The sequence below is a fragment of the Oncorhynchus mykiss genome, chromosome Y (genome assembly GCF_013265735.2).
Source record: "Oncorhynchus mykiss isolate Arlee chromosome Y, USDA_OmykA_1.1, whole genome shotgun sequence".
Taxonomy (NCBI): domain Eukaryota; kingdom Metazoa; phylum Chordata; class Actinopteri; order Salmoniformes; family Salmonidae; genus Oncorhynchus; species Oncorhynchus mykiss.
The window spans coordinates 32,318,173-32,342,531 of record NC_048593.1 but is presented as its reverse complement, the minus strand read 5'-3'; the positions used below and the strand labels follow the sequence as shown (position 1 = coordinate 32,342,531).

Here is a 24,359-nt window from a genome sequence, read left to right as displayed (position 1 = left end):
ATCAGAGGCACATCCACTCAAAAGTTTTGACGCTGTCATTGTAATGTTTTTCACTAATAGCCTATTTGAAGAAAGCATATTAATAATACAATTAAGACATCAGTTATCTATTTCCAAATTCATATTGGGCTTTTTTAAGAAAGGTATTATTTCACCCCAAATATAGCCCAATGGAAAATAAAACGCACGAAACAACTGTCTGTCCCACTCCCATCATGTATCCAATTATTTGATGACAACGTATAATGCTATTAAATGCAATTCAATAATTCGATTTTAGCCTACTTCATGCATTTGCTTAGGCTACAGTTTGTCCCTCCATCAATGATGTAATGCGGACCCGGCTGGCGAGGCACTGACGCGCTGTCGAATATTCGCACATCATCTCTATCCAGCTCTACTCCCTGAACTGGAGCGCATAATTTTCTCCCCTCCTTCCCAACAGTTATCCAAGGATACCTAGCCACGAACACTTTTGACCTTCAAACTAGTCCACTAAACAGCAGCCTATTGCCTCATTCAGTAACCGCATTCACCCGAATATCCTACTGCTCTCCTGATCGCCTGTGCACCGTTCCGGGGGAGCGCACATATTGCAGGCAGTGGAAAACAGATACAATCTTCGATAGCGCAGCATATGTTCTCATGCGCCTGAAGGTAGAAGCTGGTGATGCGGTTTCCCTCGGCTTGATTTGGAGCCTTTTGCTGCGGGGTGTTTGACATTGCACCCATACATTTGAGGGTGATCCGCTAGTGACTACGACGATGGCGGAGAAGGCAGTCAATACAGCGTCCTGCGCCTTGACAGGTAAGCTAGGTAAAACGTTAACGGTCTATTGTTTACAATATCCAATGTTTCTCTCCACTGTAGCCTATTTTGTCAAGGGTTCTATAACATTGGCATAGGGCTACGCGCATAAATCACTGTATCCCCAAACTGCATTTCATTGTAGTCTTCAGTCATTCCTAATGTAGCCTATGCTAAATATCGTTGACTGTATTGAAGGTCAGTTGCCTAAACAATGAATTATTGTTACATCGAAAGGACAACTTGCACCTTTGTTGATTGCCAAATTGATTGTCTCTGTGCCAGAGGCGTCATGCCAATAGGGGGCACAGGGGCAGGTAACCAACCACCTGTTTAAAAATTGTATTCTAATTTTAGATGTTTTATTTTTATTTTTGGGTTGTTTCTCTGTAATGCTACTAGCCACCTAGTAATTTTATGAAGTTGGTGTTATTTAGCCCAGATAGGTTCCCAGTCTCCCAACCTCACAACTAGCTACTAATAAGCCATTTCAGGCGATCAATAAAGTTAGAGTAGCTAGTTTGTCTATCTACACTACATTACCAAAAGTATGTGGACACATGCTCGTCGAATATCTCATTCCAAAATCATGGGCATTATTATGGAGTTGGTCCCCCCTTTGATGCTATAACAGCCTCCACTCTTCTGGGAAGGCTTTCCACTACATGTTGGAACATTGCTGCGAGGACTTGCTTTCATTCAGCCACAAGAGCATTAGTGAGGTCGGGCACTGATGTTGGCTGATTAGGCCTGGCTCGCAGTCGGCGTTCCAATTCATCACAAAGGTGTTTGATAGGGTTGAGGTCAGGGCTCTGTGCAGGCCAGTCAAGTTCTTCCACACCGATCTCGAACAAACCATTTCTGTATGGACTTTGCTTTGTGCACGGGGGCATTGTCATGCTGAAACAGGAAAGGGCCTTCCCCAAACTGTTGCCACAAAGTTGGAAGCACATAATCGTCTAGAATGTCATTGTATGCTGTAGCATTAAGATTTATTTTCACTGGAACTAAGGGGCCTAAACCATCATTCCTCTTCCAACAAACTTTACAGTTGGCACTATGCATTCGGGCAGGTAGTGTTCTCCCGGCATCCACCAAACCAAGATTAGTCCGTCGGACTGCCAGTTGGTGAAGCATGATTCATCACTCCGGAGAATGTTTCCTCTGCTCCAGAGTCCAATGGTGGCGAGCTTTACATCCCTCCAACCGACTCTTGACATTGCACATGGGGATCGTAGGTTGTGCGCGGCTACTCGGCCATGGAAACCCATTGCATGAAGCCCCAGACGAACAGTTCTTGTGCTGATGTTGCTTCCAGAGGCAGTTTGGAACTCGATAGGGAGTGTTTACGCGCTTCAGTACTCGGCGGTCCCAATCTTTGAGCTTGTGTAGCCTATCACTTTGCGGTGTTGTTGTTGTTTCCACTTCACATTAACTAGCAGGGCAGAAATTTGACGAACTGACTTGTTGGAAAGATGGCATCCTATGACAGTGACACGTTGAAAGTCACAGTTCTTCACTAAGGCCAATCTACCAATGTTTGTCTATGGAGATTGCTTGGCTGTGTGCTCTATTTTATACACCGGTCAGCAGTGGGTGTGGCTGAAATAGCCGAATAGCTGTAGACTTTAGAAAATCAAGCAATTACTAAATTCACCGAATAAGACTCACATTCCTTTCAATCCTTTACCCAGACTCCCGAGTGGCTCTGTGGTCTTAGGCATTGCAGTGCTAGAGTTGTCACCACAGACCCAGGTGCGATCCCAGGCTGCATCACAACCGTCCGTGATTGGGAGTCCCATAGGGCGACGCACAAATGTACCAGCGTCATCCAGATTTGGCTGGGGGGGCTTTACAAGTAGGCCGCCATTGTAAATCAAGGTTGAATAAAATCAAATAAAACGATTTTTAGCAGAGATGCAGATAAGCATATTTAGTTTGAAAAAATAACCACAGACAGCTCAAAAGGTATGATTAGATATGCAGAAACATAAACATATATATTTTTTTACATTACAGGAAAAGGCTGTTTCAGCTGTTTGAAACCAACCTATGGACAGGGTGCATGACGCCACAAATTAAATTCTTGGGTCAATTTTAACCGTTGCCTAGATTTTGGTGTCCAAGGTAATTGTTTTCAGTTACTGGTACAAATGTCATCATCAAGGTATGATTTGTGCTCAAATAACCCAGTCAGATGTAACCTGATCTGTGTTAGCTAAGAAACGCTCAACTACGTTCTCCGAGGAGTTAAGCATTCCTTAGCTAGAGCTGAGTATGTCCAATCAAAAGTGCCCAGTAGCTTAGAATTTAGGGCTGATCAAAGGCACATCTGGTTTTGAGGCCTTATTTAGTTTTCATAGGGTAGACATGTATCTAAAAATCAAATCAAATCAGGGACTTGAAACATATGGTTTCTCACCAGAACACATACCATTTATCAATAGTTAAAGACATGTGACCTGGCCAGTGAAAAGGTATTCTTGTTAGTTGCCTACCTATAAGACCTGTCCTGGCAGACCCCGATTTAAGTTTATAGCCTATACTCTAAAAGCATGATATGGACAGTCTCAATCGAAGTGCTTTTTAATTTATAGGTTTACTTACACTGGGTCTGCGAAAACACCCCTCAGTATCTAGGCTAATTCCTAGTTTCCCAAAAGTCAGTTCTTTCATTATAGGCCGTGTACAACCCAATGTTGTGATTTGATAGGTTTCTCCTTGACTGGGAGCTGTATTAGATTTTGGTGAGTGATGCATAAGTAACAGGGACAGATTATGGCTGTTGTTTTTAATCTAGTACAGAATAAATCAATGGCCTGGCTGCTATTTGTCCTTGACTGACATACAATAGCTATTCAGACTTTTCGCTTGACTCATATGTTCCCTTCTCCAGCCGAAGGATTGACTCCACCGTCAGTTGCGGAGAAGAGACCCCAAAGCAACAGCCATGGCTCCCCAGCCCGTGTTGTACTTCATCCAGGGAGCCCAGCTGTGAAAAACAGTAAACTGCTCCAACTGATTGATGGCTTACACTCTTAACATTTAAAAATATTTATTGGGTGCTTATTGGGTACTTGTCTGAATTGAAAAGGTGCATTACAGAATGACTTTAATAATTATTGTATTTGGCCTTACTGCTACTATTAGCCCGTACAATCACATTGAATAACAGATTCACTACATGGAACAACAGATAGTCCCACCCAAAAATCTAAAGGACGTTTGTTTTGAAGTGTCTGTCTTATATCTGAGAGATATCAGGAAACAGTCAAATAAAAAATAAAAATGTATTGAAGTATTTTTGGCGTAAAACAGTCTCCATATATAGTATACTGTAATAATTTTTTAAACTGGTACCAGGGGACCTTCAGACGAGTCTTGTGAGTCCTGTGGGTGTCCTAGAGCAAAAGACCCTACATGTTGTATTAGTGTGTAGCCTACTGGCAGATTAACTGTACCGACTTCAGACGAGTCCCATGATGCTTGTGGGGGTCGTAGAGCATGACCACTCTGGTATGACCACTCTTTCCATAGAGTGGTCATAGTTTGTAGGTCAAACCGTTCGGACCCTGCAGAGATGACACATCCAGTGCATCCAATACTGTGGTTTAGTGCTATGTATAGCACTGCTTTCCTCTGCTGATAAACTGTGGGGACTGTTATCTCTCCCATATCAGACGAGGTGCTGAGCCCAGCATTGGTCATAGAGAAGAAGCCCCAGCTCAATGGGCTCCCCTCCCCTTTACGTCTGCCAGGCAACAACACTAACAATCATGCAGGTAAACAGTGTAAGTCACACTCTCACCCCCACTGTGGCTGTTAAGCTCCCCTACAGAATCTTTCCCTTTTTCTAGATATGAAAGCTGCTTAAGATCTTCAAGGGTCCTCTCTATAAGCACATCTCTCCCTCGCTATCTATTTGAACGTCTCTCCTTGCTCTGTTTCTGTCTAGCTTGTCTGTTTCTCTTTTTTAATCCCATTTCATATCACTTTATATCTCATTCCCTCAGATGTGGAAGGGTATCTGAGGACAGATGACAGGATGCGTTTAGCCAAAGAGAGACGTGAGGAAAGAGATAAAGGTTTAGGTAAGTGATGTTCCTGTCAGTATTTAGACTGATGGAAATCATATCTTATTGAAGCCAATATTTGTATTATAGCAGATTAGCAGGAATGTTGTATAATTTATTATTGCGGGTTAAAATAAATGTTCTATAATTTATTATAGCAGATTAGCAGAAATGTTATATAATTTATTACAGCAGATTAGCAGAAATGTTATATAATTTATTACAGCAGATTAGGAGAAATGTTGTATAATTTATTATAGCAGATTAGCAGAAATGTTGTATAATTTATTATAGCAGATTAGCAGAAATGTTATATAATTTATTACAGCAGATTAGGAGAAATGTTGTATAATTTATTATAGCAGATTAGCAGAAATGTTCTGTGATTTATTACAGCAGATTAGCAGAAATTTATAATTTATTACAGCAGATTAGCAGAAATGTTGTATAATTTATTACATCAGATTAGCAGAAATGTTGTATAATTTATTACAGCAGATTAGCAGAAATGTTGTATAATTTATTACAGCAGATTAGCAGAAATGTTGTATAATTTATTACATCAGATTAGCAGAAATGTTATATAATTTATTATAGCAGATTAGCAGAAGTGTTCTATAATTTTGCCCCATAAAACTTCCAGCCAGTAGTGAGGTTCAGGAACAAAGATTGTTGTTGGTTCTTAAAGTGGTGTTGGAGAGGGTGGTAATCTGGGTGTGTTGGTTGGTGTTTCCAGCGGTACGAGAGCAGGCGATCATGGAGAAGGAGCGGCGGGCTCAGCTGCAGTATGAGCGTACCGTGGAGGAGCGCTGGAGGAAGCTGGAGGAACAGAGACAGAAGGAGGAGCTCCGCAGAGCTGCTGTGGAGGAGAAGAGGAGACAGAGGCTGGAGGAGGAAAAGGTCAGACTCACCACTTAGCCACTACATCTTCCAGTGCATGATGTAGTTCCCTCTGTGCTCACACTCAGCTCTTTCAGCTACAGTTCAGTTTCAGTTCCATTTTTGCGTGTTTATTATTCAGTTTGTATGCTCTGTTTTTGTTTCTGTGTGTGTGTGGCATGTGCAGCAATAGCCCCAACAGCCAGATGTTGAAATCCTTCAGTGGCAACGTTGTTTTGGGTTTTGGAGAGAGAGATAAGCAGGAACATAATGTATGCTCTTTAATTCACTCAAATCCTGTAGTTCATTAATCACAGTACTTAATGTCGTCTCCCAATCAAATATTGGGTAGCCCTCTGCTCTGTTAGGTAATGGGGATTTTCACCCACCCCCTCTTGTCTATCCCACCCTGCATACCAGTCAACACTGGCTTCTGGGAAGCTGATGCCATTGGTATTGATCTCTATGTAAATCTCAGTGACCTCATCAGCCTAATCAATGAATGTCTCTGCCATTCAATTTGTTTAATCTGATCCTAATCCTGCTTTGTCATTGCTCTCAATTTGTCAATGCTTCCCAAAATATCTGCTCAGCCACAACGACATTGGCAGCTTTGTCTTTTTAAACCACGTCACACACTGCCACTTTCCAAAGACGGGTCCATTTATTTTAGGGATTTGTAGCCTACATTGATTCCACCGTTTAGCCTTCAAACCTAGCATAAACATGTATGTTAAAGAGAATTAAGTAAGTCTAAGTGGAATGAAATAACATGAATTATAATTTTTGTCTGCTCTCTTGATATCTTCATAAAAGTGGTAATATTCATAAGATCATGCATTTTTGAGACGGATGATACAGCATTTACCTGGGCATCAATCTCACCCGGATCGATTGTGTGCGTGTGTGTGTTCCTATTGGATGGATTATATCCTCTGGATGATGTGATTTTAGACCAATAGAAAAACAGGAGGAGCCTGTTGTCGGATTTGCTTTTCTGTGTTACTAAGATTCTTCACTTTCTTTTCACCCTTTATTGAATCTTTGCAGTGTCATTCTCATTCAAATATTTGCTATTGTGCTGGCTTCATCTGTGTGTGTAGTTCATATTGCCGGTGCATGTCCATGTATTCTTCTGTGTTAGATAGGAAGAAATTAAAAGGAAGAGCAGGGATATATAGGAGGAAAAGATGGAACAATTGTAAATGGACAAATGTTGGCAATGGTTGATTCCCTACCATATGGCTTTGTCTCCTGCTCTGTGTACCATGGCAACACTGTGGGTGGGAAAGGGTTAACTAGCTTGGATGAAAGATGATTTACTGGGGAAAATCTGAGTAGAACAGGAGGCCAATAGAGAGAGGGGGGTATAGGATAAAGGAAGAAGGGAGCTAGTCTCCAAACTGTGTCAATACTGTTGCATGCTGGGAGATTGACTGTGTGAGTGTCTTTGTGTCATCATGTGTATGTGATTGGAGGGGTGGAGTCCCCAGGCAGCTGTGCTCTCTTTCTATCTGCCTTATGAGGTAAAGTGAGATTGTGCTGTGCTGTGAGACTGTACTGTGCTGTGTAAGAGGAGAGAGAGGTGGTGGTTATGGAGCGACCAGCCTGGTCCTCGTGGGAGGTCCAGGGGAGCAGCTCAGTGATAGAGTCCCTTGTCTTCCCGGTCCTGGAACGGAACAACCAGGAGCGACTGGACGCTCTGATGAAACGCTCCCTGGAACGCAGCCTGCAGCTAGAGCAAAGGCCCAAACGCTGGACATGGGGCGGAGCTGGAGGAGCACAGGGTGAGTCCACAACAGGGAGATGGAGAGGAGTACAATGAGGTGTGAATGATGAATCAGTGACTGGAAGGAGAAATGGTGAGAGGGAGGGAGGAACCACACTAAATGTTCTAGGCTAATTCGATTTGGCATGTCCCTTTGTGGCTTCTAAAGTTATAGGATACACATTTGGAGTTCTCCTCTCTACCAGATACAAGCACACAAGCAGTCAATCAGAAAAACTAGCACACAAGCAGTCCATCAGATAAACTAGCACACAAGCAGTCCATCAGATAAACTAGCACACAAGCAGTCCATCAGATTAACAAGCACACAAGCAGTCCATCAGATAAACTAGCACACAAGCAGTCCATCAGATAAACTAGCACACAAGCAGTCCATCAGATAAACTAGCACACAAGCAGTCCATCAGATAAACAAGCACACAAGCAGTCCATCAGATAAACTAGCACACAAGCAGTCCATCGGATTAACAAGCACACAAGCAGTCCATCAGATTAACAAGCACACAAGCAGTCCATCAGATAAACTAGCACACAAGCAGTCCATCAGATAAACTAGCACACAAGCAGTCCATCGGATTAACAAGCACACAAGCAGTCCATCAGATAAACTAGCACACAAGCAGTCCATCAGATAAACTAGCACACAAGCAGTCCATCAGATAAACTAGCACACAAGCAGTCCATCGGATTAACAAGCACACAAGCAGTCCATCAGATAAACTAGCACACAAGCAGTCCATCAGATAAACTAGCACACAAGCAGTCCATCGGATTAACAAGCACACAAGCAGTCCATCAGATAAACTAGCACACAAGCAGTCCATCAGATAAACTAGCACACAAGCAGTCCATCAGATAAACTAGCACACAAGCAGTCCATCAGATAAACTAGCACACAAGCAGTCCATCGGATTAACAAGCACACAAGCAGTCCATCAGATAAACTAGCACACAAGCAGTCCATCGAATTAACAAGCACACAAGCAGTCCATCAGATAAACTAGCACACAAGCAGTCCATCGGATTAACAAGCACACAAGCAGTCCATCAGATAAACTAGCACACAAGCAGTCCATCAGATAAACTAGCACACAAGCAGTCCATCAGATAAACTAGCACACAAGCAGTCCATCAGATAAACTAGCACACAAGCAGTCCATCAGATAAACTAGCACACAAGCAGTCCATCAGATAAACTAGCACACAAGCAGTCCATCAGATAAACTAGCACACAAGCAGTCCATCAGATAAACTAGCACACAAGCAGTCCATCAGATAAACTAGCACACAAGCAGTCCATCAGATAAACTAGCACACAAGCAGTCCATCGGATTAACAAGCACACAAGCAGTCCATCGGATAAACTAGCACACAAGCAGTCCATCGGATAAACTAGCACACAAGCAGTCCATCAGATAAACGGGCACACGATAGGTGTTGTTCTGGAAGCTGCTGGTAGCTTATGACTCTCCTCCACCCTTCTAGACACAAGGTCAGACTGTGATGTCTCTGTGCCTGCCTGTCCCAGACCTGTTGTAAACCGTGGAAATAGTAATCAGTTCAGTCAACCCTGAGGGGAGCAAAGCAGACAGTTTTAGAATTGACAGCATACTTGCTGTTGGTTTACGGCATTATTGAGGGCTTCTGTCCTGAGTCAGGTATTGATGATTTCATTTCGATGGGGCACTGGGAGTTTGGTGTTCTTTATGGATTAAGATGGAGGACTGAGATACAGAAACATAATGTTCTAAATGTAGATGCTGATGTTTATTACACTGTTTTCTGAATGTGTTTGTACATGTGATTTGGATTGGGTCATAGAGGGATACATGTATATGGAGGATAAAGGTGTGTATGTGAGAGAGAGAGTATTTTTCCCTGGCCTGCTCATTGCCTCCAGCCTTGCTGCATGGGTTTACCTCCCCAGACAGTTGTCTACCGGAGCACCCTGCTGGGTGCACAGGTATATCAGGGGGTCATCAGGTAAAGCCATGAGTGGCAGCTCTGGCCATAACGCTGTGCTCTCTCTGCTCTGCTCCGCCCGCTGCCTATAGGTGACTGTGAGAATGCCCCTCTCCCCGCCTCCACCTTTCCCCATGAACTCGCCGCCCCCTTTCCTGCTGCCAGCGAATCCGGTAATGTTATGAACCCCTCCCGTTCGGTCCACCAATCCCCTGTCCCCCATCCTGCTCTCCACCCCAGAGTGACCACTGCTCTCATTGGCTGTTTGGTTTTAGGGAAATGTCATGCCGACTCAAAGGTTTTATGTATATTTCCCAGAATGCATGTGCAACAGCTAAATCAGAAAGTGTATCTGGAAGCATGAGGGTGTGTGGGAGGAGTTGTGTGCCTGGAACAATTACTAATGTACAAGTGCACATTGATGTTGTATAATTGCTGCTTTTATCAATATTTTTTTTACGTGTGTATGTGTGAGGGTATGTGTAGGTGTTTGTGCTCAGCTTTGCTATTTTGATATCTTAGTTGTCTTTTGGCACTTGCAAGTCAATCCGGGTCGAGCAAAAGAGACAGCAAGGGATAACAATAGAGATGTAGGGTTTAAGGATACACAGAGAAGAAAGTGAACAAGAGAGGCCACGGCACATGTACACCACTTCACTTCCTCCTTTTCATTGTTTGAAACCTCCTTGTCGCTCCTCATTGAAAGCATATGTCACTCAGTCACAACACTTTGGTTGAGGTTTGACATTCGTAAGGTTTCTTTCTGCATCCTAACAATCTGTAATATCACCCATTGAAATACTCAGTGTTATATATTTTGTATTTCAGAGAGCCCATCCTATCCCCACGAGTATTTGGAAAACATAACCCAAAAATAATGAAGCAACGAGCAGTATTTGCCATTCAACATGCACAGGGACAGGTAGTCCACCAGTTTTACATACAAGTACTACTAATACTCATTCTACTACTATCACCACTAGTATTACTACTACTACTACTACTACTACTATCATCACTAGTACTACTACTACGACTACTATCACCACTAGTACTACTACTATCACTACTACTACTACTATCACCACTACTACTAAGAATGCTACTACTACTTCTACAACTATCACCACTAGTATTACTACTACTACTACTATCATCACTAGTACTACTACTACTACTACTATCACCACTAGTACTACTACTATCACCACTACTACTACTATCATCACCACTAGTATTACTACTACTACTACTACTACTACTATCCCCACTAGTACTACTATTACATCACTAGAACTACTACTACTTCTATCACCACTACTACAACTACTACTACTACTAATCCTTCTACTACTATCACAACTAGTACTACTATTACATCACTAGAACTACTACTACTTCTATCACCACTACTACAACTACTACTACTACTAATCCTTCTACTACTATCACCACTAGTACTACTACTTCTACTACTATCACTACAACTACTAGTACTACTACTACTATCACCACTAGTACTACTACTACTTATATCACCACTACTAATATCACTACTACTACTACTACTACTACTACTATCACCATTACTACTACTACTAGTACTACTACTAGTACTAATCCTTCTACTATCACCACTAGTACTACTCCTTCTTCTACTATCACCCCTAGGACTACTACTACTACTACTAGTACTACTACTTCTCCTTCTACTACTATCAGCACCACTATTACTACTAGTACTACTACTACTTCTCATTCTACTACTATCAGAACCACTACTACTACTATTACTCCTTATAATACTATCACCACTACTACTAGTAGTACTAGTACTACTTCTCCTTCTACTACTATCAGCACCACTACTATTACTACTACTACTACTACTACTACTACTACTACTCCTTCTACTACTATCACCACTACTACTACTATCACCACTAGTACTACTACTATCACCACTACTACTACTATCACCAAAACTCTGACTGCTACTACTACTTCTACAACTATCACCACTAGTATTACTACTACTACTACTATCATCACTAGTACTACTATTATCACCACTAGTACTATCACCACTACTACTACTACTACTACTACTATCACCACTAGTACTACTTATTCTGCTACTATCACCACTACTACTATTACTACTACTTCTCCTTCCACTACTATCAGCACCACTACTACTACTACTACTCTTTCTACTACTATCACCACTACTACTACTAGTACTACTACTACTTCTCCTTCAACTACTATCAGCACCACTACTACTACTACTACTACTCCTTCTACTACTATCACCACTAGTACTACTACTATCACCACTACTACTATGACTGCTAATACAACTATCGCCACTAGTAATACTACTACTACTACTACTCCTTCTACTACTATCACCACTACTACTACTACTATCCCCACTAGTTCTACTATTATCACCACTAATACTACTACTACTTCTATCACCACTACTACTATCACTACTATCACCACTAGTACTACTACTAATCATTCTACTACTATCACCACTAGTACTACTTCTTCTACTACTATCACTACAACTACTAGTACTACTGCTACTATCACCACTAGTACTACTACTACTGCTATCACAACTAGTACTACTACTACTTCTATCACCACTACTACTACCACCACTACTACTACTACTACTAGTACTACTACTAATAATAATCATTCTACTACTATCACCACTAGTACTACTTCTTCTACTATTATCACTAATATTACTAGTACTACTACTACTTCTATCACCACTACTACTATCACTACTACTACCACCACTACTACTAGTACTACTACTACTACTACTAATCCTTCTACTATCACCACTAGTTCTACTACTATCACCACTACTACTACTACTACTACTACCACTACTTCTCCTTCTACTACTATCAGCAGCACTACTACTACTACTACTACTACTACTACTCCTTCTACTACTATCACCACTACTACTACTACTACTACTACTACTAGTACTACTACTACTTCTCCTTCTACTACTATCACCACTACTACTACTAGTACTACTACTACTACTATCACCACTAGTACTACTACTACTTTTATCACCACTACAACTTTCACTACTACTACTACTACTACTACTATCACTACTACTATTAGTACTACTACTACTACTAATCCTTCTTCTATCACCACTAGTACTACTCCCTCTACTACTATCACCACTACTACTACTACTACTACTACCGTTAGTACTACTACTACTTCTCCTTCTACTGCTATCAGCTCCACTACTACTACTACTACTACTACTACTCCTTCTACTACTATCACCACTACTACTACTAGTACTACTACTACTTCTCCTTCTACTACTATCAGCACCACTGCTACTACTACTACTACTACTACTACTCCTATCACCACTACTACTTCTAGTATTACTACTACTTCTCCTTCTACTACTATCAGCACCACTACTACTACTACTACTACTACTACTACTCCTTCTACTACTCTCACCACTACTACTTCTAGTACTACTATTGCTTCTCCTTCTACTACTATCAGCACCACTACTACTACTACTCCTTCTACTACTATCACCACTACTAGTACTACTACTACTTCTCCTTCTACAACTATCACCACTACAACTACTAGTACTACTACTATCACCACTACTACTACAACTATTACTACTACTACTATCACCACTACTACTACTAATCATTCTACTATCACCACTAGTACTACTCCTTCTACTGCTATCACCACTAGTACTACTCCATCTACTACTATCACCACTAGTACTACTACTACTACTACTATTACAACTGTCACTATCACCACTAGTACTACTACTACTACAACTGCTTATTTCACCACTAGTACTACTACTACTACTACTACGTCTTTCACCACTAGTACTACTTCTATCACCAATCATACTACTCCATCTACTACTATTACCACTAGTACGACTGCTATCACCACTATTACTACTATTACCTCTACTACTACTGCTTCTTTCACCACCATTACTGCTACAATTACTGCTACTATCACCACTAGGTACTACTACTATCACCACTACTACTACTCATTCTACTACTATCACCACTACTACTACTCCTTCTACTACTATCACAACTACTACTACTCCTTCTACTACTATCACCACTAGTACTACCACTATCACCACTATTACTACTATTACTGCTACTGCGGCTGCTATCACCACTACTAGTACTAGTACTATTATCACTTCTACTACTACTATCAATGCTACTACTACTAACCTAAACACTATGACTTTGGCAACTGCTACTCTCACCCTCACTGCTAATAGCTACTTCTGTCAGCGTCATCACAAATGACAATGAGACATTTTTGAGGCAGACCCATACATCTTTTTCATTGTCCGGGTGTACAGTACTCACTAGTCTAGAACAAGCATTCTTAGCCCCATTCTCCTTCTGCTTCGAGCACCTTCATTTCTCCGTCTCATGTCCCTCATGGCATTTTGTTTTGTTCGTCATCCTCATCTCCGTCCCCTCCTGCCAACTCCTCCATTGACGCCTGACCCCTCCATCAGCCCAGCGCTGTCACATGAACTCTGTGGAGAGCCTGATGGTCCACCGCCTTCTTACCCACACTCACTCCTCTATGACCCAGTGCCACAGTGCAGAAGACCTCCATCTGCCCTGCCACCGATGCACAGGTAGCAGCTAGACAAAGCATTTGGACCGACAAGTTTTTGCACATAGGCAGTAAGTGTTTCCAGGCAGGTACAGTGCCTTGCGAAAGTATTAGGCCCCCTTGAACTTTGCGACCTTTTGCCACATTTCAGGCTTCAAACATAAAGATATAAAACTGTATTTTTTTGTGAAGAATCAACAACAAGTGGGACACAATCATGAAGTGGAACGACATTTATTGGATATTTCAAACTTTAAAAAAAAATCAAAAACTGAAAAATTGGGCGTGCAAAATTATTCAGCCCCCTTAAGTTAATACTTTGTAGCGCCACCTTTTGCTGCGATTACAGCTGTAAGTCGCTTGGGGTATGTCTCTCAGTTTTGCACATTGAGAGACTGAAATTTTTTCCCATTCCTCCTTGCAAAACAGCTCGAGCTCAGTGAGGTTGGATGGAGAGCATTTGTGAACAGCAGTTTTCAGTTCTTTCCACAGATTCTCGATTGGATTCAGGTCTGGACTTTGACTTGGCCATTCTAACACCTGGATATGTTTATTTTTGAACCATTCCATTGTAGATTTTGCTTTATGTTTTGGATCATTGTCTTGTTGGAAGACAAATCTCCTTCCCAGTCTCAGGTCTTTTGCAGAAAGAATGGTCCCGTATTTGGCTCCATCCATCTTCCCATCAATTTTAACCATCTTCCCTGTCCCTGCTGAAGAAACGCAGGCCCAAACCATGATGCTGCCACCACCATGTTTGACAGTGGGGATGGTGTGTTCAGCTGTGTTGCTTTTATGAGCTGAAAGTTTAGAGGGACGGCCAGGTCTTGGTAGATTTGCAGTGGTCTGATACTCCTTCCATTTCAATATTATCGCTTGCACAGTGCTCCTTGGGATGTTTAAAGCTTGGGAAATCTTTTTGTATCCAAATCCGGCTTTAAACTTCTTCACAACAGTATCTCGGCCCTGCCTGGTGTGTTCCTTGTTCTTCATGATGCTCTCTGCGCTTTTAACGGACCTCTGAGACTATCACAGTGCAGGTGCATTTATACGGAGACTTGATTACACACAGGTGGATTGTATTTATCATCATTAGTCATTTAGGTCAACATTGGATCATTCAGAGATCCTCACTGAACTTCTGGAGAGAGTTTGCTGCACTGAAAGTAAAGGGGCTGAATAATTTTGCACGCCCAATTTTTCAGTTTTTGATTTGTTAAAAAAGTTTGAAATATCCAATAAATGTCGTTCCACTTCATGATTGTGTCCCACTTGTTGTTGATTTTTCACAAAAAAATAGTTTTATATCTTGATGTTTGAAGCCTGAAATGTGTCAAAAGGTCGCAAAGTTCAAGGGGGCCGAATACTTTCGCAAGGCACTGTAACACACCAGTGACATCATGCAGCATTAGTGATGTAGAAACTAGGGACTGCATGGCAGCATTTCTACTTCTGCCGATAGACATGACATTTTATCTACTTTATTTATGTCTAGGTCTGGCTTTTTTGAATGTATGTGTATGAGGGTATAGATGTGTTTAAATGTGTGTATTCAGTATGTTTGTAACAGCTGTCTACTGTGTTTCTGTGTATGTTTTGGAGTGACAAGGAGAAAACCTACACGCTAAGATGCTTCACAAAAGTGTTGCTTAACATTGCATGCCTTACATAATGTACAGTGATGTAGTGGTAAACAAAATAGGTGGATAAACACAGTACTTTCAATGAATTTTTCTGTAACGCTCGTGTGAAATAAAAAAGGTGAGTAAACGGTGTTTACCCTCCACTTCACCACTGTAAATATGGCAGTAGTAATGTGTGTGGGTGTTTTTATTTTATTTTCTAAATGCCAATTTATATAGTATTTGGGGGGATTCTGCAAACATCACTCTAACTTGCGACATATGACCATGCGAAAAGACAAAATAATTTGTATGATTCATTACAAAAATGGATAGTATAGTTAGTTTCCTCCATACCTATACTGTGGATATTGATCGGAAAATATGGAATTACCATCATTGTATCTCCTCTGACCACAATACATCTTAACTTGATAATTATTTTATCCTTTGACCTCTCAGTGTCTGATGTCTGTCGTTGTGCAGCTCCCTGCAGCCCCCACAGGTCACCCTATCGGGGCTCGCCAAGCCGTGCTAATCGACGGAGGCTCCAGGGCTCTCCAGAGGAGTCAGCAGGGGGGTCTATCTCCACCCCTCAAACCCCCAAGGTCAGACTTGTTTACCTACCCACTTGGTTGTGGAATAGACAGAAACCAGTTGAGAGTTGGCAGGGCCATGTTGGCAGGATTACACACACATGCACACACACTGACATTCTCTCTGGTGTGTTTTCAGAAGGAGAGGTTGCGCAGAGAGAGAAGGACTGGCTCCCCGGCGACAGGCTCCCCTGTGAGAAGAGCAGAATCCCCAGCCATGTTCACCAGACGCTCAGCCTCCCCCGCCACCCCCAAGTAAGACTCGCTGTCCTGCTGCTGAATCCATGTGGTCGGTCCTAGTTACTGTGACAGAGGGTGATGATGTCTTTCTTGTTGCTAGGTTGTTGCCTAAGAGCTGTACCCAGTCTCCCTGCACTGTGCGCCAGTACCACTCTTCTCCCATCAGGCACAGACCCACCACCCCGGTTACCGACAGCAACAAGAAGGAGGACGGACAAGTTGAAGAAGCCAAAGGGCACAACAACATCAGTGACAGAAATGTCTCCAAGCCAGAGACCCCTGTGAAAAAGATGTCTGATATTCAGAGCCCTGAGAAGTCTTCTCAAGCCGACACCGCTGAAAAAAAACTGTCTAACACTGAGACCCCAGAAAAGAGATTCCCAAAAACTGAGACCCCCAGTAAGAACTTAAAAGGTGAGATTTCTGAAAAGAAGGACAACCCTGATAAGAAGAGTCCTATGGCTGAGACTGCTGATAGGAAAGCCTCCAAAATAGACACTCCAGACAAGAAGATGCCAAAGTCCGCCTGCAGCGACCTGAATACAGATAACAACAGCACAGGTGAAACTCTTTACCAATCGTTTTGTGTATATCAATATTTAAGTACATCTATCAGTGCATTGTCAAAAGGGCACGACTTTCAATGCACACACATTTGTGCCTTTATCTTTGTGACAGAGCCATCGTCAGTGACGCCAACAGGAAAAGGAATTGCTGGGACGACAAGCGCAGAGGAAGCATCTAGACTGCTAGCGGAGCGTAGGCGTCTGGCCAGGGTGCAGAAGGAGCTGGAGGAGAAACAACGTTGTGAGCAGGAGGAGGATGAGCGGTAAGGAGACTGTGTCTCTCAGTGGTTAGTGTCACCATGCGTCTCTTTGTTTGTCAGTACATGCCGGACAGATGGTGTGTCTGCGTGTCTGTGAATGTGACTGATGGCATATACTGCAAGTCATCATATCTGTCTCTGTGTCACTCAGTCTGAAGGCGGAGCAGCTGAGGAGGAGACAGGCAGAGGAGCGAGCACGGCAGGAGGAGGCGGCTCGACGGGCTGAGGAGGAGAGGAGCAGACAGGAGGACCTCCGTAGGACGTGGGAGGAAGAGGAGAAACTGCAGAAAGAGGGCCAGGATAAGGAGCTACAGGTCAAGATGGACAGAGAGGTGGGGGGGGGGGGTCACTATGTTGTGACTGTCTGTATGGTGATATGCAGAATGTCTACTCTGGTGCATGTTTAACATGAGTTGTTTGCACAGCACACAGTACTGTTTCACTTCCAAGCATAAATCCTCTATCTTCATCAATACAGAAGGAGGAGGCCGAGTTACAGGCACAGAAGGATGCGGAGCGTCAGCGTCAGGAGAGAGAGATACTCAAGCTACAACAAGAAGAGGAGAGACATCTGCGGAAGAAGGTTTTTATGACTCAGAACTCAATGCTTATTACTGAATAAATCAGCCTCTCTGAAACCCAGTCTGCACCGCTCAATACACGTCATCAAAGTCTGGACCAGTCCTTAATCAAATGTTGATGCAATCCCCACAGAGAATTGAGGAGATAATGAAGAGAACCAGGAAGAGTGATGAGAACCAGGCTGAGATGAAGGTACTGTAGATGTGCCTGCTGTTCACATAGCTCTGCACCGCTTCAAGGAAAGGGACCTGCTGACTGTTGTATTATCCATGTGATGTTGTGGGATCTTGTAAGGTATTGCATACTAACATAGTATGTGCTTTGGAGCTTGTACCCCCCCCCCCCCCCCCCCCCCCCCAAGAGCTTTTGTTTTTATATCTATGTTGTGATCATTATCAGGATTAAATTGTATCATTGTTGATACATTGGTTTATGCGTCCTGATTACTACAGGTCTTAATCACACAGTATTGTACATCATTTTGTTCTTATTTGCTGTGGAATAATAAATGTTGCCTCCATCTTTGTTCCATATTGAAGCAGAATGAGGAAGGGCAGGTGGATACTCTGCCTCAGCCTGTCTCACCACCAGGTAGGTGATCCATTCCACTCACCCACTGATACTCTGAGCAGGAAAGACCCCCTATGAATATATCAATGCTTACTAAAGCATGTTGTATAGGAGTCCCACCCAGTGGCAGCAGAAAGTAGTCTGGGCATGGTGGGTGAGAGACCCCAGTACTTTTCCATCAACATAGGAGACTCCTGCATGGCTGTAATTTAGCAGTGTTTTTCCAATACCTGTCCTCGGGAGAGGATTGGATTCGCTCTGCATCCTAGATTATGTTCAAGGTCTTTGGCTATTTATAACTCTTCTGTTCCTGCCAAAATGCAGCTCTCAGCATGTAACTTCATCCGTACTATTTTTCACTAGAAAGGTTGAACATCAAATCAAATGTTATTTGTCACATGCGCCGAATACAACAGGTGAAATAACCTTACAGTGAAATGCTTACTTACGAGCCCTTAACCAACGATGCAGTTTTAAGAAAATACAACAACAACAAAGTTTTTTTTAAAGTAGGAGATAAGAAAAACAAATAATTAAAGAGCAGCAGTAAATAACAATAGCGGGCTATATACAGGGTGTACCGGTACAGAGTCAATGTGTCAATGTGTGGGGGCACGGTGTCGAGGTAATTGAGATAATTATGTACATGCAGGTAGGGTTGTTAAAGTGGCTATGCATAGATAATAACAGAGAGTAGCAGCAGCGTGGGGAGGGGTGCAAATAGTCTGAGTAGCCATTTGATTAGCTGTTCAGGAGTCTTATCGTTTGGGGGTAGAAGCTGTTTAGAAGCCTCTGGGACCTTGACTTGGCGCTCCGGTGCTGCTTGCCGTGCGGTAGCAGAGAGAACAGTCTATGACTAGGGTGGCTGGAGTCTGTCGTGGAAATTTCCTCTATTTACCAAATCATGAGAGCAAACCACACACAAGTCAGAGTTAGTTATCAAAGTCCATCTTTTATTATATGAGCTCTATCACAACCCTGTGACTCTCAGATCAATTCAGTGTCTATCAATGAATTCTCTGAGAGTCCCTTCCACATTGCAACTGAGATCCTTTAATAGCAAAAAACACACATAGCCAGACAGCATAGACATAATTTATCGCTCAGCTTTGTCTCCCAAACTATGCTCTTTTCTCAAACTCAGAACCATAAACCAATCCTCCATATCAACAGGCATATATCAAATCCATCCTATCTTGACAAGATCAGAGAGACACACTGACTGGCACACAGACATTGTGGAGCCAAGAGATACACGCTTGACCTCTCCCCTCTCTCCGGCCCAAGCAACTTAGTCTTGACATAGAACAGATACTGCAGCCCCGCCACAGTATTATACAAACACATTCTGATGAGAAGTAACTTACAAACATATGATGAATATAAAACATCTTCCCTATGTTACCAACCAATTCTGATTATTCCCCAACAAGTCTTTGACCAATTTTAGGGCCTTGGTATAGGGCCGCCTGGTATAGAGGTCCTGGTTGGCAGGAAGCTTGGCCCCGGTGATGTACTGGGCCGTAAACACTACCCTCCTGAAGGGGAATAGGTTTTGTCGTGCCCTCTTCACGACTGTCTTTGTGTGCTTAGACCATGTTAGTTTATTGTTGATGTGGACGCCAAGGAACTTAAAGCTTTCAACCTGCTCCACTACATCCCCATCGATGAGAATGGGGGCGTGCTCGGTCCTCCTTTTCCTGTAGTCCAGAATCAACTCCTTTGTCTTGATGTTGAGGGAGAGGTTGTTGTCCTTGCACCACATGGGGGCGGCAGGGTAGCCTAGTGGTTAGAGCGTTGGGCAAATTCAAACCCCCGAGCTGACAAGGTACAAATCTGTCGTTTTGCCCCTGAACAGGCAGTTAACCCACTGTTCCTAGGCCGTCATTGTAAATAAGAATTTGTTCTTAACTGACTTGCCTAGTTAAATAAAGGTAAAATAAATAAAAAATGTAAAAAAAACATGGTCAGGTCTCTCATCGTTGTCGGTGATCAACTGTTGAGTCATCAGCAAACTTAATGATGATGTTGGAGTTGTGCCTGGCCGTGCAGTCATGAGTGAACAGGGAGTACAGGAGGGAACTGAGCACGCACCCCTCCCTCCTGTGGCGGATGTGTTGTTACCTAATACATACAGTATTTAGAAAATGTAATGAAATTGAAGAGAAAGACCAATCTGCATTTCTTGTTCTATTTGATTAGCTGATGTAGAACAGAGGGCAGTAGCAAATCTGCCTGTCTACTTGATCTTGGAAACCCCTCTGGCTCACAAAGCATGTATGATATGTTTCAAGGGGTAATTTAACAAATTCTGACATGATTCTAGGGGAGGCATGGGATTTGTGTATATTTAGCATATTTTTAAGCTGTCCTTGGTCAGGTCTTGTGGTGCTCTTTCTCGGGGAATAGTCCTGTGCAATGTGATAATTTTTGTTCTCTACAGGGGAAATGCAAATTAACTCAAAGTTGAAGATTGAAACTAATGCTCAGGTGAATGTGCAAGAAAACCCAAAGGTTGAGTCTCAGGTTAATGGACAGGTCACTGTCCATGTCAACAAGCAGGACAGTGCCCTGGTGAAGGGTCAAGCCACCTACCAGGTAACCCCACTGAAGACTGATCTGCAAAAGGGACAGGACGCTAAACAAATAAATAAACAACAGACAGCCCAAGTGAATGGACAGGGTGGAGCCCAGGTTCTCAAGCAAGAGAGTGTCTTTGTAAAGGGACGGGTCGCTTCCAAAGTGAACCAGCAAGAGAGTGTACAGGTGAAGAAACCGGAGGAAACCCAGGTGAGCAGCCAAGCCACTGCTCAGCTCAAAATCCAGGAGTGTACCCAAGTAAATGTGAAGTTGACCACACAGACAATCGCACAAGAGGTGCAGCCCAAGAAACCGTCCATGGCGTCCCTACCGGTGGGCCGACCCCCACCTCCACTCATCAACCTGGAGCCTCTGGTTGTGAAAAGCAGCGGGGTGTATGACGAGGTGCAGTCCATGGAGGTCAGGTAAGCCATCAGAGCAAGGCCATGTCTATCTACAGGAATACATGATGATGTACGTATAACTGATTCAAACAATAAATGCAACTGTATGAACATTTGCATATGTATTGCCCACCATACCAGCTACCTATGTGTGTTACCCTCAGGGCGTATTTTGTATCAACAGAATCCTATTCCGAGCTTTTCCACAGCACTTCGTCATACCCTGAGGAATATTGATAATGAAAATGGCTTCACATTTATTATTCACCTCATATCCGCCCTCGTTTACTCAAGGGCAGCATGCTCCATAGTAGTATACCATCGAGGGAATAACCATTATGACATTCACAAATTTGCTCCATCCCTTGTCCTCTCTCAGCCCAGTTTCCAAGGAGGAGCTCGTCTCCATCCCAGAGTACTCCCCAGTCAATGAGGTCCAGCACATTGGCATGAGTAATGCCCGAGCCCTGGAAGATCTGCTGGACCTGACGGGCCATGTGGCCTACCCCAAACTCTCCCCCATGGGAAGCCTAGGAGACTGCAACAAGAACCTGATCGAGGGGCTCTGCAGCCCCGGTGCCGACTCCAAGCTCATCCAATCTCATCCTCCACCCTCACACAAGTTCAACATCCAGTAGTCCGGTACATAAAATTGTATGTGAAGATGAGAATGTGAATCTGTGAGAATGTTCACAGGTGCATGTTTACACACTTTAAATCACAAACGCAAGTTGTCACATACAGTAGCTCGCCCACACTAGCTTCTCTCAAACACACAGAATCTTATGATGACCTTTTTCTTTTCAGAGCTCTGGACTGGCAAGCCATGATGGAGAGAGCAGGGGGAAAGCATCTATGTTGTCTGGTGTTATTGAGGATGGAAATCTGGCACCTCTTGAGATGAGAGAGAAAGCACTCTGAATGTAGTTTTTGATCCTCCTTGTTGGTCTCCAACCTTGAATGTCCATTAACCTTCAACCTCCTACAATACATCTGTCTTTATAGCCTTGGACCACGGAGCATAAGTGACAATAATATTCATAGATTTACTGTACTTCTCAGATAATACCTTGATGATAGTCATAGCTATCTGTGTCATGTCATGTACTGCATAGAGCTGTTGTTAGTGTCTGAAACGTGTGTGTGCGTGCGTGCGTGCGTGCTTGCGTGAGAGAGACTGTCTCAATGAAACAAAGTGCCCATGAAGCAAGACCCCACACCCATGTAGAGAATCATATCAGTAATTTGCCTTTGCTACTGCAGTATTGTTCCTCTAATGACAGAAGTATTGTTCCTTTAATGATTGAAAGATTAATATTGGTATGTATCCACCCACTGTAGTTTAGTATGTACTGATCTTTCAATTAGATTGTTCCACTGAAAAGTCCACCGTTTTCTGTCTGTGGATGCCTCAGGCTAGCTTGTATCTCCCTGGACATAATTCACTCCCAAGAGACTCAAGCTTGTTGTCATAATGTATGTGTCCAACCTGCTGTGCGATTGGGATTGTAGCATGTGTGCCATAATACTTGAACCCAGGTCAAACAGTAGGCAACTCAAAAGTCAAAATAAAGAAGCTGTACAGAAACATTCCTCAGTATAATCCAGATTGTCACCAACCCATGCATTGCAGGTTTTGTTCTCTCTTTCCTCCTCGATCAACAAAGTATGGAGCTGTGCCTGATCCTTCAAAAGTCTGAAGCCAGTAAGCTGGTATCATTTGAATGTTAAATGGCTTGTAAGATGGAATCCAGTTGGCTGTGTTGTCAAAATTAAGTACTTTTGGTGTGTATTTGCACAGATGTAAGTGGACAGTCACTGGTTCCACTATGACTGTATTGTGTTTTGAGAAATAATGCACCAGAAGAAGGCAAGATTTTTTACTTGAAGTCTAAGCAACCAGGGATGTAGAAAATCAGTTTTAAAGAGAAAATCAGTTTTAAAGAGAAAATGAACAGTTCAAACCTACTGTGTCTGTCGTATCTCTAACTAAAGCAGCATTGCAATGAATTTAAAAAATGTGACTATTGTAGACATTGTGCATGGGTCATTAGCATGAGATGATAAATATCAGTACTATTAATAAACCTTAAAACAATAATGTATTGTTGTATCTGAATGCCTACAGTAGGTCACAAAGCCACTTAAAAATCTAATAATTGATATCTGATAAAAATCTGAATATGAAATGTCAAAAACAAGACTAGCCAGTGTGTGCCCAGTGGGTAAATACCAATGTCTTAATGTTTTCATGTCCTGTACAATCATTTGATAATAACTAATGATGTTTGCACTGCAAAAATGTTGTACAAAGTCAGTGTACCAACCCAAATTTCATCCTACAATCAATTGTTCATCAATTGTTAGAAAACAGCCCGATGCCTCTACCAACTGATTGACTTTTTCTTATCCTATTGGCTATAGCACTTAAGGTGTTGTGCTATTCATTCCAATTATGTGGAAAGGTTTAGCCATATACAGTGCATTCGGAAAGTATTCAGACCCCTTGACTTTTTCCGCATTTTGTTACGTTACAGCCTTATTCTAAAATGTATGAAAATGTTTTTTCCCCCTCATCAATCTACACACAATACCCCATAATGACAAAGCAAAAACAGGTTTTTAGAAATTTTTGCAAATGTACACTACCAGTCAAAGGTTTTAGAACACTTACTCATTCAAGGGGTTTTCTTTATTTTTACTATTTTCTACATT

At 42.5% G+C, this 24,359-nt stretch overlaps 1 protein-coding gene across 8 annotated transcripts; it reads left to right on the top strand.

The window, feature by feature from the left end:
* The first annotated feature begins 350 nt into the window (after nt 1–350).
* On the top strand, nt 351–24,015 carry LOC110510067 (MAP7 domain-containing protein 2). 8 transcript variants are annotated; one of them, XM_036967267.1, is made up of 18 exons: nt 351–808; nt 3,705–3,812; nt 4,489–4,599; nt 4,822–4,899; nt 5,618–5,781; nt 7,448–7,547; nt 9,604–9,684; nt 16,333–16,454; nt 16,582–16,697; nt 16,783–17,243; nt 17,361–17,511; nt 17,660–17,822; nt 17,987–18,091; nt 18,223–18,282; nt 18,630–18,681; nt 21,104–21,665; nt 22,024–22,286; nt 22,452–24,015. In XM_036967267.1, exons 1-17 carry the CDS (start codon nt 766–768, stop codon nt 22,280–22,282), a joined length of 2,736 nt encoding a protein of 911 aa, XP_036823162.1. In that variant the 5' UTR covers nt 351–765; the 3' UTR covers nt 22,283–22,286; nt 22,452–24,015. The 8 variants fall into 8 exon arrangements, with proteins under 8 accessions (XP_036823162.1, XP_021447048.2, XP_036823160.1 ...); XM_021591373.2 differs by having other exon boundaries at nt 353–808; nt 17,660–17,840; nt 22,024–22,298; XM_036967265.1 differs by having other exon boundaries at nt 354–808; nt 17,660–17,840; nt 18,633–18,681.
* The last annotated feature ends 344 nt before the right edge of the window (nt 24,016–24,359 follow it).